General features: G+C 44.4%; 1 protein-coding gene across 2 annotated transcripts in view; it reads left to right on the plus strand.

Moving 5' to 3' along the window:
* The window catches only part of camk2g2 (calcium/calmodulin-dependent protein kinase (CaM kinase) II gamma 2), a 495645-nt gene that overhangs the window by 343259 nt on the left and 136146 nt on the right, over window positions 1–16240 (plus strand). For both annotated transcript variants that reach the window (XM_072282861.1, XM_072282859.1), the window contains exons 6-7: window positions 957–1029; window positions 2327–2429. In XM_072282861.1, coding sequence (XP_072138962.1) covers window positions 957–1029; window positions 2327–2429 — 176 coding nt within the window. The remainder of the gene's footprint in view (window positions 1–956; window positions 1030–2326; window positions 2430–16240) is intronic.

Consider the following 16240-nt stretch of genomic DNA (forward strand, 5'->3'; position numbering starts at 1 on the left):
TAGCACGTTGAAAGTTGGTTTCTCAGAACTTACAAGTTCAGCAGGACTGCTATACCTGTGAGTCTTTCAACTCTCCCAAATGCAAGTTTTTCTACATTGCAAAACCGACAACTTTATTTTCAGAGTCAGGAAGCAGGAGCCCAAACTGCAGAAGGAAATGAACTGAATCAGAATTAGTATCAGGTTTAATATCGCTGGCATACGACATGAAATTTGTTGCTTTGCGGTAACCAGTACATTGCAATGCATAAAAAACTATACATTACAATAAGGTAATCTACGGTATATATTTCTAAATAAATATAAATATAATTAAATTAAACTGTGCAAAAAAACTAGCAAAATGAATACTGAGGAAGTGTTCATGGGTTCATTGTCCATTCAGAAATCTGATGTGAGAGGGGAAGTAACTGTTCCTAGAACATTGAGTGTGTGGTTTGAAGAATCTGTACCTCCTCCCCGATGGTAGCAGAAGGATATGTGGAAATACAGAGTGATGCTGCACATGACAGGAGGAATGCTGGGGGTTAATAAAAACTGCTCTGTTAATTCTATGTTCTATCACTGCAGAAAAGTGGAACAATAAGATTATGTTAGCAAAATTCAAAAGACAGATGGGCAGAAGCACCTGCTTGTCATAAACTTCAGAGGTGTGTTGATAAATGAAGATTAATAATTCTGTAAGAATCTTGTAATAGCTCTGGTGATTTACCACAACTTCATTAGTCAGATCCTCTGTGAGTTTGTCAAAAAAAATATATATATGCCAAATGCCCTTGCTATCCTGAGAGGTATGGGAGTCACGGGCACTGTCCTTATTACTTATTTCTGTAATAGATTACCATTCATGGGTTCTGTTGTTTCTCTTTTCTCTCCTTCACCCATACCCTCTCCTTCCATCCATTACCCCTTGCCTTCCTTTCCCCGCTTTCTCTCCTTCCCATTTGTTTTTACAGTCAGTGTATTCATCAGATCCTCGAAAGTGTCAACCACATTCATCAGCATGACATAGTGCACAGAGACCTCAAGGTCAGTATTTGCTAATGCAAGTGCAAGGGTGAATTTATCTCACGTGGGGGGAGTCAGTGTGGCCCCAGCTGTTGCCTGTTCTCTCGCACTGTTCAGAACTTGTAAGTTCCAGTGAGGTTATTGCTGTTATGACTGGTAGCTGGCCATGGAGTCACCCAGAATGCACGCTCAGTGCCTGAGCACCAAACGATGTGCGGTCTGCCCTCTAGCAGAGATTTACTTCACTGAGTGCTGCCGTGTTTTCTATCTTCTGGTCTCTGCATTTGATGAACTGTCACATGGACACCAGGGCAAGAGTGGGAGCTTTGTGTTCTGTCTCTGCACACTTGTGTTTGACTTGGGACACTGATGTTGCACATCTTTGGAACCAATTAGTCCAAAATTTCAATCACTTTTGACTCCTTTTCACTGTCAGAGTACAATTGGAAAGCATCGATATTGTGAACTTCAATTGATGTTTTTTTAAAAATACATTATGTTCTAGATTGTTAACTTTGCTAGTTTTATGCACTAGCAAAATGCATTATTACTAAAGCCCAGTCCAATGAATTACCAAATTCTGAGAGGCTTCCAAGTGCTGATCTAGAGTTAATGGTAGGGCAATTGGTTTGTACATTCCTATCTGTTAATTTAAGTACCATAACTAACAGATAATCTTTAACCAAACATATTCTGTTTCACTCACAAAATAGGCATGGTATTTTACATTTGGGAAGCAGAGACCACTTCAAAGCACCTTAATTATTTGTATTTATAATTGGACGTTAGTCAGCAGGAAGATAGCAAGTGAGTTCACAAGTCTTGAGTCTGTTTCCAGTTCTGTGCAGATGTGCTACAGCTGTGCCCCCTGGTGTGCATGTGTTAGTTGTGTCAATGTTACTGACTGGGTGTTTTGCCGAGGGCTGCCATGTTCGCTATGATCTGGTCCCTACATCTGCTGAACCATCATAGAGGCGTCAGGACAAGAGTGGGGAGCTTGGCTTTGTCTCTCTGCACTTGGGTTTGACTTCGGACACTGATATCCAATATCATTGGAACCAATTAGTTGAAAATTCCCATCACTTTGACCACTTTCACTATCAGAGTAATAGTGATCTATGTTCTATGTTCTAAAACATTTAATACAGAAGATCAGATAGAAACAGGGCGTTGACTAAACCTACATAACCAACAATGGCAGAGGCTGAGCCATTAGAAGCAAACTTAGTTACTGACCAATGATTCTGAAGTGTCACCGTTCCAGTGTTGTGTGTTGCTTTGTCCATAATCACCTCTCTGATTGTTTCCACTCCCGAAGCCAGAGAACTTGCTGCTTGCAAGTAAATGCAAAAATGCAGCCGTGAAGCTAGCTGACTTTGGACTGGCGATTGAAGTTCAAGGTGATCAGCAGGCATGGTTTGGTAAGTTCCTGAATTACTTGTTACAACTGCATGTAAAACCTATCAGAGTGTCTTTGAGCATAAGGTATGGTGCAGCTTTCGTCATTTTTATGATGTAAAAAGTGGCTGTGGCACTTTACACTCAGCAGCCACTTTATTAGGTACACCTGTACACCTGCTTCTTCATGCCAAGATCTAATCAGCCAATCAGGTAGCAGCACCTCAATGTATGAAAGCACGCAGACATTGTCAAGAGGTTCAGTTGTTGTTCAGACCAAACATCAGAATGGGGAAGAAATGTCATCTAAGTGACTTTGATTGTTGTTGCCAGATTTGGTGGTTTGAGTATCTCAGAAACTGCTGATTTCCTCGGATTTTCACACACAGGTATCTAAAGTTTACAGAGAGTGGTATGAAAAACAGAGGGAAAGAAATCCAGTGAGTAGAAGTTCTGCAGTTAAAAACACCTTGTTAATGAGAGAGGGCAGAGGAGACTGGCCAGACTGACAGGAAGGTGACAGTAACTCAAATAGCCACGTGTTACAACAGTGATGTGCAGAAGAGCATCTCCAAATGCACAACACGTCAAACCTTGTAGTGGATGGACTACAGCAGCAGAAGACCACAAATATACACTCAGTGACCACTTTATTAGATATAGGAGGCAACTAATGAAATGGCCACTGACTGTAAGATCCCTATTTACCAAATAGTCAATGAATTGCAGAAGGGTTGTTCTGCAAGGATCTCAGATCACAAAATGAATGAATAAATCACTATTTCAGCATCCATAGTTTAGTAAACTAGGAGATTCTGCAAATGCTGGAAATCCAGAGCAACACACACAAAGTGGTGGAGGAACTCAGCAGGTCAGGCAGCATCTATGGAGAGGAATAATGAGAGGCCTTGGTCTGAAATGTTCAGTTTATTCCCCTGCATAGGTGCTGCCTGACCTGCTGAGTTCTTCCAGCATTTTGAGTGATACACGGCTCAGTTTTCATCAATAAGAATCTTGCTGTAAACTGACTGCAGGGAGAGTATCTCAGTCTGTTTTGTGACAGAAAGCAGTGCCGCCTGATCTAACCCATAATTCAGGAACAGTCATTGACACAAATACCATCAGCTCCAGTCAAAACAGAGTGACAGCGTAAAGTTTATTTTTGTTCATTTTGAGTCAAGGAGCTTTGAAAGTCAAGTTATTTCATATGCACAGGTGCAGTGAAAACCTTACTTGAAGCAGCATCGCAAGGATATTGCATATAAACAGACACGTAGCATGTAAACAGGCACGTCGCATACAAACATACGTGTCGCATACAAACAGATGCATCGCATATAAACAGGCGCGTCACATATAAAAAGACATCGCATACAGACGCTTTGCATATAAAAAGACATATTGCATATAAACAGACACGTCACATGTAAACAGACCCTTAGTATATAAACAGACATGTCACGTACATACAGACACGTCACATATAAAAAGACATATTGCATATAAACAGACAACTAGTATACAAACAAACACGTCGCGTTACATATAAACAGATGCATCACATAGAAACAGACACGATACATATAAACACCATATGAAAGGGTTAAAGTACAGGGAGCGTTTGCTCTGGGCTTGTACACACTGGAGTTTAGAAGAATGGGGAGAGGATCTTACTGAAACCTATTGAATACTGAAAGGCCTAGATAAAGCAGATGTTTCCTATATTGGAGGTGGATTTGGACCAAAGGGACAAGACCATCACTACACGCGCTAACCAGAAGCCATGGATGACCGCGGAGGTGCATGCGCTGCTGAGGACCCGTGACTTCGCCTTCAGAGCAGGCGACAAGGCAGCCCTAACAACAGCGAGGGCTAAACTGTCCCGGGCCATCGGAGGGGCAACGCTTGCACACGCCCAGCGAACCCACAACCACTTCCAGGACAGCGGCGACACGCAGCGCATGTGGAAGGGCATTCGGGGCATCACCAACTACAAGGCAACACCACCTGCCTGTGCTGGTGATGCCTCCCTCCCAGATGCATTGAATAACTTCTACGCTCGTTTTGAGGCGGAAAATGATGTGGCAGCAAGGAAGACCACCCCTCCTCCAAACAACCACATGCTGTGTCTTACTGTGGCCGATGTGAGGAGAACCCTGTGCAGGGTAAACCCACGGAAGGCTGCTGGACCAGACAATATTCCTGGCAGAGTGCTTAGAGGATGTGCAGACCAGCGAGCTGAGAGTCTCATTGAGTTCCTCAACATCTCCCTGAGCAACGCCGTCGTTCCAACGTGCTTCAAGGCCGCCACCATCGTCCCCGTGCCGAAGAAGTTTTCAGTGTCCTGCCTCAATGACTACCATCCCATCACACACATGTCCATCATCATGAAGTGTTTCGAGAGGCTCATCATGAGGCACATCAAGACCCTGCTGCCCCCCTCACTGGACCCCCTGCAGTTCACGTACCGTCCCAACCGTTCAACAGACAACGCCATTGCCATCACCCTCCACCTGGCCCTAACCCACCTGGACAAAAAAGACACGTACGTTTGACTGCTGTTCATAGACTTCAGTTCAGCATTCAACACAATCATTCCTCAGAAACTGATTGGAAAGCTGAGCCTACTGGGCCCGAACACCGCCCTCTGCAACTGGATCCTAGACTTCCTGACTGGGAGACCTCAGTCAGTCCGGATTGGAAGCAGCATCTTCAACACCATCACACTGAGCACGGGGCCCCCCCAGGGCTGTGTGCTCAATCCACTGCTGTTCACTCTGCTGACCCACGACTGTGCTACAACACACAGCTCGAACCACATCATCAAGTTCGCCGATGACACGACCGTGGTGGGTCTCATCAGCAAGAACGATGAGTCAGCATACAGGGAGGAGGTGCAGCGGCTAACAGACTGGAGCAGAGCCAACAACCTGTCTCTGAATGTGAACAAAACAAAAGAGATGGTTGTTGACTTCAGGAGGACACGGTACGACCATTCTCCGCTGAACATCGTCAACTCCTCCATAAAGATTGTTAAGAGCACCAAATTTCTTGGTGTTCACCTGGCGGAGAATCTCACCTGGTCCCTCAACGCCAGCTCCATAGCAAAGAAAGCCCAGCAGCGTCTCTACTTTCTGTGAAGGCGGAGGAAAATCTATCTCACACCCCCCCCATCCCCACCACATTCTATAGAGGTTGTATTGAGAGCATCCTGAGCAGCTGCATCACTGCCTGGTTCGGAAATTGCACCATCTGAGGTCGCAAGACCCTGCAGCAGATAGTGAGGTCAGCTGAGAAGATAATCAAGGTCTGTCTTCCCGCCATTACAGACATTTATACCACATACTGCATCCGTAAAGCAAACAGCATTATGAAGGACCCCACGCACCCCTCATACAAACTCTTCTCCCTCCTGCCATCTGGCAAAAGGCACCAAAGTATTCGGGCTGTCACGACCAGACTATGTAACAGTTTCTTCCCCCAAGCCATCAGACTCGTCAATACCCAGAGCCTGGACTGACAACAACCTACTGCCCTCTACTGTGCCTATTGTCTTGTTTATTATTTATTGTAATGCCTGCACTGTTTTGTGCACTTTATGCAGTCCTGAGTAGGTCTGTAGTCTCGTGTAGTTTTGTGTTGTTTTACGTAGTTCAGTGTAGTTTTTGTATTGTTCATGTAGCACCATGGTCCTGAAAAACGTTGTCTCATTTTTACTGTGTACAGTACCAGCAGTTATGGTCAAAATGACAATAAAAAGTGACTTGACTTGACTTGAGTTTCAGAATTGAAGGACATCCCTTTAGATCAAGAGATGAGAAGGAATTTCTTTAGCCAGAGGCTGGTAAATCTGTGGAATTCATTGTCGCAGATGGCTGTGGAGGCCAAGTCATTGGGTATATTTAAAGCGGACATAGATAGGTTCTTAATTAGTAAGAGAATGAAAGGTTCTGTGGAGAAGGCAAGAGAATGGGATTTAGTTAATAAATTAGCCCTGATGGAATGGCGGAAAAACACAATGGGCCAAATGGCCTAATTCTGCTCCTATGTCTTATGTTCTTAAGAGGACTAGAATATAAAAGCAAGGATGTAATGCTGAGGCTTTATAAGGCAATGATCAGACCGCACTTGGAGTACTGTGAGCAATTTTGGCCTCTTTATTGAAGAAAGGATATGTTGCCATTGGAGAGGGCCATGAGGAGGTTCATGAGAATGATACCAGAAATGAAAGGAGGAGCACTTGATGGCCCTGGGCCTGTACGGAGATTCAATGAGCGTATCTCATTGAAACCTATTGAATATTGAAAGACCTAGACAGAGTGGATGTGGAGAGGGTGTTTCTTATAGTGAGGTAGCCTAGGACCAGAAGGCACAGCATCAGGATAGAAGGGTGTCCCTTTAGAATAGTGGTGAGGAATAATTTCTTTAGCAACACACACCAAATGCTGGAGGAACTCAGCAGGTCAGGCAGCATCTTCTGGACTGGAAAGGAAGGGGGGAAAATGCCAGAATAAAAAAGTGGAGGAGGGGGGAGAAGGAGGACTGGCTAGAAGGTGATTGGTGAAGCCAGGTGGGTGAGGGAGATAAACAGTTGGAGAGGAAGGAATCTGATTAGAGAGGAGAGTGAATAATAGGAGAAATGGAAGAGGAAGGGCATCAGGGGGAGGTGATAGGCAGGTGAGGAGAAGAGGTAAGAGGCCAGAGTGAGGAATAGAAGAAGGGAAGGGGGGAAAAAATTACTGGAAGGAGAAATTAAGGTTTGTGAAATCAAGTTGGAGGCTACCCAGACTGAATATGAGGTATTGCTCCTCCATCCTGAGGCAAAAGAAGGGTCTTGGCCTGAAACTTCAATTGTTTATTCATTTACGTAGATGTTCCCTGGCCTGCTGAGTTCCTCCAGTGTTTTGTGTGTGTTGTTCTGGATTTCCAGCATCTGCAAAACTTCTTGTGTTTAAGAACCTCTTTCGCTAGAGTGTGGTGAATCTGTGAAATTCATTGCCACAAGGGGATGTAAGGGACAAATCATTGGGTATATTTAAGGCAGAGTTTGATAGGATCTTGATTAGCGAGGGTATCCAAGGTTACTGGGAAAGGAGAATGGGGCAATTGAGAGGGGCCATGATGGAATGATGAAGTGTTCTCGCGGGCCGAATGGCCTCATTCTGCTCCTACATTTTCTGGACCTGTGTGAATACATAGTTAAATTCTTTCATCCTTGACCCACATCCGTCCTCTCTGGTCTGCACTAGTCCAGCTGTGTTTGCCAACATCTGGATACCTTGCAGCTAAAGTGTTGCCCTAAAATATCCAGTTAGTCTTTTGTCAGGTAAAATAATTATATTAACAAGGTTGCAAGCAATGTGGAAGAGATAAGTGCTACTTAAGTAAATTGAAAGCATACACTTGCACCCTGTAGTGTCATGAGTAGACAGCCTGCAAACTGCAACACTTCTCTTGATCTTCCTGTTAAGATTCAGTATGTTAGTGAAAAGGAAGCCTGAATCATCTCCACGTGTTAGACTGTTGTAGAGTACATTTGCCAACCAAACTGGAGCTAATTAGTCAATTGTCACCATTTTTCCTCAGTAGTTTCTACTTATAGGCTCATGCAGCACAGAAACAGGCCCTTCAGCACACCTCGTCCATGCCAACCAAGATGACCATCTAAGTCAGTGCCACTTGCCAATATTTGGCCCATACCCCTCTAAACCAGGGGTTCCCATCCTGTTGTCTATGGACTCTTTGCTTAATTGTGTCGGTGCATGGCATAAAACAGCGGTCCCCAACCACCGGGCCGCGAGGAAACAATATGAGTCAGCTGCACCTTTCCTCATTCCCTGTCACGCACTGTTGAACTTGAACATACGGTTGCCAACTGTCCCGTATTTGCCGGGACATCCTGTATATTGGGCTAAATTGGTTTGTCCTGTATTTCCCCCGCTAAGGTAGAGCGTTCCTATGAAACTTTTCATGCTGAAATGGCGTGAAGCGAAAACGCAATTACCATTAATTTACAGTAGATGGGAAAAATTTTTGAGCGTTCCCAGACCCAAAAAATAACCTAACAAATCATACCAAATAACACATAAAACTGAAAATAAATAACGCTAACATATAGTAAAAGCAGGAATGATATGATAAATACACAGCCTATATAAAGTAGAAATAATGTATGTACAGTATAGTCAGGAAGATGAAGGGAAAACCGATTTGTGGGGGGAAAAAATCGGCACGTATGCGCATGCGCACACCACATGCATACGTCACACATGCGCACATAGGTGCCCGCTCAAGGCTTCATGGTCATTGTAGTCTTTCCTGGGGTAAAGTGTCCCGGGATTTGACTGCTACTTTTGTCCCTTATCTGGGAGTGAGAAAGTTGGCAACCCTAACTGTAAAAGACATATTGAGGTGAGTTTAACCCTACTTGAACACCACCCCCCCCCCCCCCCCGCCATCGGCCTGTCCACAAGAAAATTGTCAATATTAAACCGCAGTGCGAAAAAAGTTGGGGACCCCTGGCATAAAAGATGTTAGGGACCCCCGGTCCAAACCTTTCATATTCACACACGTACCTGTCAAGTGCCTCTTCAACCTCCTTCTCTGGCAACTTCGTTCCATTTACCAGCTGCTCTCTGGTGACCCTTTGTCAGGATGCTCTTCAGTCGAGAGATAGAGTTTAAGAGTCACGATGTAACGATGCAGCTCTATAAAACTTTGGTTAGGCCACACTTGGAGTACTGTGTCCAGTTCTGGTCACCTCACTATAGGAAGGATGTGGAAGCATTGGAAAGGGTACAGAGGAGATTTACCAGGATGCTGCCTGGTTTAGAAAGTATGCATTATGATCAGAGATTAAGGGAGCTAGGGCTTTACGCTTTGGAGAGAAGGAGGATGAGAGGAGACATGATAGAGGTGTACAAGATAATAAGAAGAATAGATAGAGTGGATAGCCAGTGCCTCTTCCCCAGGGCACCACTGCTCAATACAAGAGAACGTGGCTTTAAGGTAAGGGGTGGGAAGTTCAAGGGGGATATTAGAGGAAGGTTTTTTACTCAGAGAGCGGTTGGTGCGTGGAATGCACTGCCTGAGTCAGTGGTGGAGGCAGATACACTAGTGAAGTTTAAGACACTACTAGACAGGTATATGGAGGAATCTAAGGTGGGGGGTTATATGGGAGGCAGGGTTTGAGGGTCGGCACAACATTGGGGCCGAAGAGCCTGTACTGTGCTGTACTATTGTATGTTCTATGTTCAGTCCTGAGGAAGGGTCTCGGCCCGAGACATCAACTGTTTATTCATTTTCATAGACGCTGCCTGACCTGCTGAGTTCTTCCAGCATTCAGTGTATGTTGTTCTGGGTTTCCGCTATCTGCAGACTTTCTCGTGTTTATGTTGCCCTTCAGGTTCCTATTCAACCACTACGCTCTCACTCTACATCTGTGCTTTCATGGTTCTTGATTCCCTAACCCTGAGAGAAAGAAGGAGGGGATCTTATGGATGGTGATAACTGACAAGCCCAAACTCCTCCCGAGTGCAGTGTGGGTAATTAAATGAGGGTAGGACTTCTCACTGTGAATGGTAGGCCCCGCAGAGTGTTATAGAACAGATAGATCTAAGAGCGATTCCTGGGCGGCATTGTAGTCAAGTGGTTAGGATAATGCTTTACAATGCTAGCATCCCAGGTTCAATCCCTGCCACTGTCTGTAAGGAGTTTACACATTCTCTCCAGACCACGTGGGTTCCCTTCAGGTGCTTGGGTTCCCTCCCACACCCATTGGTATACAGGTAGTGGGTTAATCAGTCACATGGATGCAACTGATTGGTGTGGGCTTGTTGGTCTGGAAAAGGCATGTTAAGGTTCCAGATCTTTAAATAAAATAAAATATAAAAATAAAATAAATTTGAAATCATTCCTATAAACATTCTTATTCGTATGCTAACAGAATGACATCCCTATGTTTTTTTGACCCAGAGCTAACAGGTTTATTCAATCTGAAAATTATTGTATCTGAAATTATAAGTATTAATACTAATTAAATTCATCATTGAGGTCTTAGTATAGCGGAGATTTCCTCCTGGAGTTCTGGGCCCTGCAGATTACAATGGTTCTTGCTCTGACTTCTTGCGTCTGGGATGTATGAGAAGATCTCACTTGGGGATGTTAAGGATACAACTGTCAGTCCTTGGCCACAAGGAAGGAAGCAAGTCACTCCGAGATGCCAGACAAATTTTCTTACCCATAAGTGGCCTTGTGTACTGCTTTGTGTTTAACTTCCATCCCAGTGTTCTGGTGAGAGTAGCAGTTGTGTCTCATGAACCAGGGTGCTCAAGACCTGATGGCCCAGTTGGCCTTCCCTGTTTCTAGTTCCTGCCCACCTTAGCTTACAAACTGGTCCCTTTTTCAGCCAATCATTTGTAGACAAGTCTCTAGCATTCCTTCCCATTACTTCTGCAGTTTGGTTGTTTGTCAGTCTTTATAGTTTTTCATTGATTCTATTGCGTTCCTTTGTACTTAACCTTGAATGCCTGCAAGAAAATGAGTCTCAGGATAGTACATGCTGACACATATACATACTTCAGTAATAAACTTAATTTGAACCTTAGAACTTTACCACCGTCTGGTCTCTCATGCCCCAAACCTTCCCCTACAAACTCTTTTGGACTGAGCCTTTTATCAAGATGCTGGAGGAACTCAGCATCTATGAGACCCTTCATTCGGATCTGACAGCTGATGGGTCTCCACCTGAAACCCTGACTGTCCATTTCACTCCATAGATGCTGCCTGGCCAGCTGAGTTCCTCCAGCATCTTGTCTGTTGCTCCAAAGAGCCATAAAGTGGTGCAGCCGGGAGAAGGCCCTTTGGCCCATCCTTGTCCTGCTGACCAAGATGTATGTGAAAGCTCATTTCATTTGGCACTTGGCCCATTTCCCTCTAAGCTCCAGAGTCCAACACCTGCAATCTCTTATGTTACCAACCATCTATCAAGCTTTTCTAAAAACCCCCTTCCTTGATTCATTGTTTCTGTTGGTCATTCCTTCTGTGAATTGCTCTGTGGGCTGAGCACCAACAATGATGAGACGGCCTACAGAGAGGAGGTGAAAGAGCTCAAGGCCTTGTTCCAGCAAATAACCTCTTCCTTAAAATCTACAAGACAAAGGAGTTGGTTATCAACTTCAGAACTTGCACCACTCACAGCACCCTTTACGTTGGTGTCTGTATATACTAAATTTATATGCTAATATCGTGAAGGATCCCATCCACCCGGCTCATGGTCTGTTTGCCCCAATCCCATCAGGGAGGAGGCTACATAGCATCCTCATCAAGACCACCAGACTCAAAAACAGTTAGTTTCACCAAGCAGAATCAGAATCAGGTTTATTATCACCGGCATGTGTCGCTGAATTTGTTAACTTAGCAGCAGCAGTTCAATGCAACACATAATAAGAAGAAAAAAAACAATCAATCAATTATGTATACATATAATGAATAGATTAAATATCGTGCAAAAACAGAAATAATATATATTTAAAAAGTGAGGTAATATTCAAGGGTTCATGTCCATTTAGGAATCAGATAGCAGAGGGGAAGGAGCTGTTCCTGAATTGCTGAGCATGTGCCTTCAGGTTTCTGTACCTCCCACCTGATGGTAACAATGAGAAAAGGGCATGCCCTGGGTGCTAAAGGTCCTTAAAAAGGGCTGCCTTTCTGAGACACCACTCCTTGAAGATGTCCTGGGAACTTTGGAGGCTAGTACCCAAGATGGAGCCGACTAAATTTACAACCCTCTGCAGTTTCTTTTGGTCCTGTGCAGTAGTCTCTCCCCCACCCCCCCAACCCCAGCTTGTCAGAATGCTCTCCATGGTACATCTATAGAAGTTTTTGAGTGTATTTGTTGACATAGCAAGTCTCTTCAAACTCCTAATGAAATAAGGCTGATCAACATGTCCACCCACTAACTCCACCACTACTTTATTATTTCCTGTCAGTCACTTTATGTACAGCCTAACATCACTTCATAGACATAAAATCAGTTGATGTATGTCGGCCATCTTATGTATTTAGATTTATTGCGTGTTTTTTTAATTATTCTTTATCTTTTGTGGGGGTTTTGTGCTGTACCCATCATTCATATTCTTCTTTACACTTTTGTATGGAAATAATATTAAACAGTCTTGAATCTTGAAAAAACTATTAAAAACTATAGCTGTGGTTCCATGCTGATCATTTCCTGGTACACTTGGGATTCAGACAAGGAATGAAGATCAGGAACACTGGTTTTGGAGTGTCAGTTGGAACCACTATATGTGGATGACTGCTCTTCTCACGCACACAGAGGACACACTACAGGCTACAGTCACTAAGTTTGTCAAGGCTGCAAAGGCTTTTGGTTAACGGTCAGTCTGAAGAAAACAATGATCCTCCATCAGAAGCACCCACGTGGTGCTTACAACCTGCCTCGGATCACCATTGGCAACCACTCTCTCATCACGGTTGAGCAGCTCACCTGCCTGGGCAACATCCTCTCCAACGACGCTACTGTAGTAAGGGACATTGACAATCAACTGGCCAGAGCCAGCAGTGCCTTGGGCACCTCCAGGAGCGTGTGTGGAAGAACCAGCAGCTGCGTCTGTCTACAAAGCTCCTGGTGTACAGAGCTGCCGACGTCACAGCACTGCTATACATCTCTGAAGCATAGATCTTGTACCGCAAGCAGGTCCAGTTGGTCGAGCACTTCCATCAGCAGTGCCTCTGCTCCATCGTGGGTATCAGCGTGTCTCTGGTCAACGTGGTCCTGGAGAAGGCTCAACTCCCAAGCATTGAAGCCGCTTTGCTGCTCAAGCAGCTCTGCTGGTCAGACCACGCGTCTCGCACGGACAACTCCAAGTTACTGAAAGCAGTACTCTGCGGAAAGCTTTCTCAGGGCAAGGGAGATCGTGGTGCTCCGCACAAGTGGTACAAAGACCAACTTAAGCAGCAGTTCTCTCAGGCAAATATGGTGGTCAACGAGTGGCAGCAGCTGGCTTGTGACAGAGACCGCTGGAGAACACTGATCTATGGAGCAGCCTAGAATTTTGAGGAATCCAGAAGAGTGACTGCTGAAGAGAAGAGGAAACGCAAGAAGGATCCTACTCCCCAAGTGTCCACATCCAGCTGTTCCTGTGTCCCTATTGCTCCACAGTCTGCAGATCCAGACTTGGCCTCTACAGTCACCAATAATCGTGCCATGGCTCCTGAGGATTCTTCTTCCCTCCTGATCTTCACAAGCGAAGAACCAGCCACCATCATCTGGAACCACATCTTAATGAAGTAACTCAGAGCAACACTGCCATGTTGTGGTAAGGGAAGACTACACTGTCTGTGGCACCATGAGCCATCAAACCAAGATCTCTTCCACCCTGGTTACAGGTTGGCTTCTTAAATCAATGTTTAGAAATAGCTGGATATCCACAGATCAGAATTGCCCCAAATCCCCAATCAGCCCACTGGTGGTCTTGAGGATTTTGCTATCTGCACGGTGAGCACAATCTTCGCTGATCCAACACCAAACTCGGCACAGCAGAGTAATTCAGTGCTTGAGGTGCTTGTGACATGTGATAAAGCACAAGATAAATGGAAGTCTTTCATCTCAGTTTAATTAACTGGATTTGAACTAGTTGTCAGATAAACATTTAATTTAACGCTTCTTTGCTTGTCACAACAGTTCTGCAGCAGAATCTCTTGCAAAGCGGATTTTGTTTCTCTGAATTCGGTCATCGATGCCAGAGAAAGACACAGATAATCTCACAACGGCTTAAGTGAAGCTACAAGAAGCCACCAGCTGGTAGCTAGATTCTATCTTAGTGAGAAGACCTTCAGGGGAGAAACCGTTAAATCATTACCCTGTCTACACGTGACTCCAGACCCAGTCCATGTTGTTGACGCTTAACTCACTCATTTGTATCTTTACTGCAATGTTTAAACTGATCTGATCACCTGTCATTGACCTAAGTGCTGAAATTAGACACAGCAAAGTGACTCCCTGGCAAGTTCTTGTCAAGGGCACTGGGGGCTATTTGTCTACATTATGACACCTGTCCCACAATCAAAGTCAAAGTAACCCTATAATAAAAGTATGTATATGCCAACATACACTACCCTGAGATTCATCTTCTTGCAAGCATTCACAGTATTTAAAAAGAAATACAATAGAATTCAAGTTCGTTGCCATCTGACTGTAGATATATCCAACCAAATGAAACAGTGTCCTCTGGACCATGGTGCATCCACAAAACATAAATCACACAGAGGACAAAAAACAAAATATTACCACAAATAAGTTAATAAGATATCATTCAAAGTGCATATAGTGTGCAGCACAGGTAAACAGTAAACAGCTCGCTGTCCTAGTGACAAGCCCTCAGTGGTGGCAGGGTATTCATGAGTCTCACAGCAAACTATTGATGAAAACTATGCATAAACAAAGACTGACAAACAACCAATGTGCAAAAGAAGACAAATCGTGCAAATTTAAAAAAATACTGAGAACTTGAGTTGTCGAGTCCTTGAAAGTGAACCTGTATGTCGTGGTATCATTTCAGAGTTGAGGTGAGTGAAGTTATTCATGGTGGTTCAGGATTCTGATGGTGATAACTGTCCTTGAACCGGGTGGTGTGGGAATCAAGGCTCCTGTATATCCTTCCCAATGGTAGTAGCGAGAAAAGAGCATGGCTTGGACGGCAGGGGTATCAGCACCGGGTGACCAGAGGTGAAAAGCAACAGCCTGACATAGTCTTACCTTACAGAGAATGAAGCAGATTCCACCATCACTTTCCCTTGATACATCCTATCCTGCTAGCAGGATGGATCCATCAGAGTTGATGGCTCAGTGGTTTACAGAATTACCTTCGGGGGTCTTCGAGATTGACCCCAGCCCCCATCAGGTCAAATGTAGGGAAGGAACCTTCTTCTGATACTGTTTCCTATCCTCCCTCAGCTAACTCATCAGGGCTTAAATACTCGCTGAAAGTAGCAAGGAGAACAGACTTCTGTGTCCAACGCCGAGCGCTTTGGTAAAGCTGATTTAATTCAATAGTATCCCTTTAGAACAGAGATGAGCAGGAATGACTTTATCCAGAGAGTGGGGGATCTGTGGAATTCTTTGCCACAAGTGTCTGTGGAGGCATCTGCGGTACCCAGCGGAAACCTGTACAGTCATAGAAGTTTATGTGAACGCCACACCTCAACAGCTGAAGTCAGGATTGGATTTAGGATCTTCAGGTCGTGAAGCAGCAAATTTAGAGTTCAAAGTAAATTTATTCTCAAAGTACATTTCTGTCATCAAAAGAACGCTGAGATTTGTTTTCTTGTGGACAATCACAGTAAATATAAGGCATACTGAATGCTGGGGAGGGGTTTACCCATGATGGACTAGGCTGTATCCATTAGTTTTTGTTGGCTTTTCCATTCAAGGGCATTGGTGTATCCATACCAAGCCATGATGCAACCTGTCAGTTACTCTCCACCACACTTCTATAGAAGTTTGTCAAAGTTTTAGGTGGCATGCTGAATCTTCACAAACTTCGAAGAAAGTGGAGGCACTGCCATGCTCTCATCATAATGACACTCGTGTGCTGGGCCCAGGACAGATCCCCTGAGGTGATAACAAAGAGCCCTACAAGCTGCACCACTCAGTCACCCAAGGGCAAGAGTTGATCCCTGGACTCAAGGGTAGTACACTGTATATGCACTTTGGGAAATTTATTTTGACTTTGCCACTGCATTCAGCTCAGAGAGTGAATTGGTTGTAAGAGCAGATGTAAAATGTTGGACAGTAACATCACATGTTTGATCT

The sequence above is a fragment of the Mobula birostris genome, chromosome 18, assembly GCF_030028105.1.
Source record: "Mobula birostris isolate sMobBir1 chromosome 18, sMobBir1.hap1, whole genome shotgun sequence".
NCBI classification, from domain to species: Eukaryota; Metazoa; Chordata; class Chondrichthyes; order Myliobatiformes; family Myliobatidae; genus Mobula; species Mobula birostris.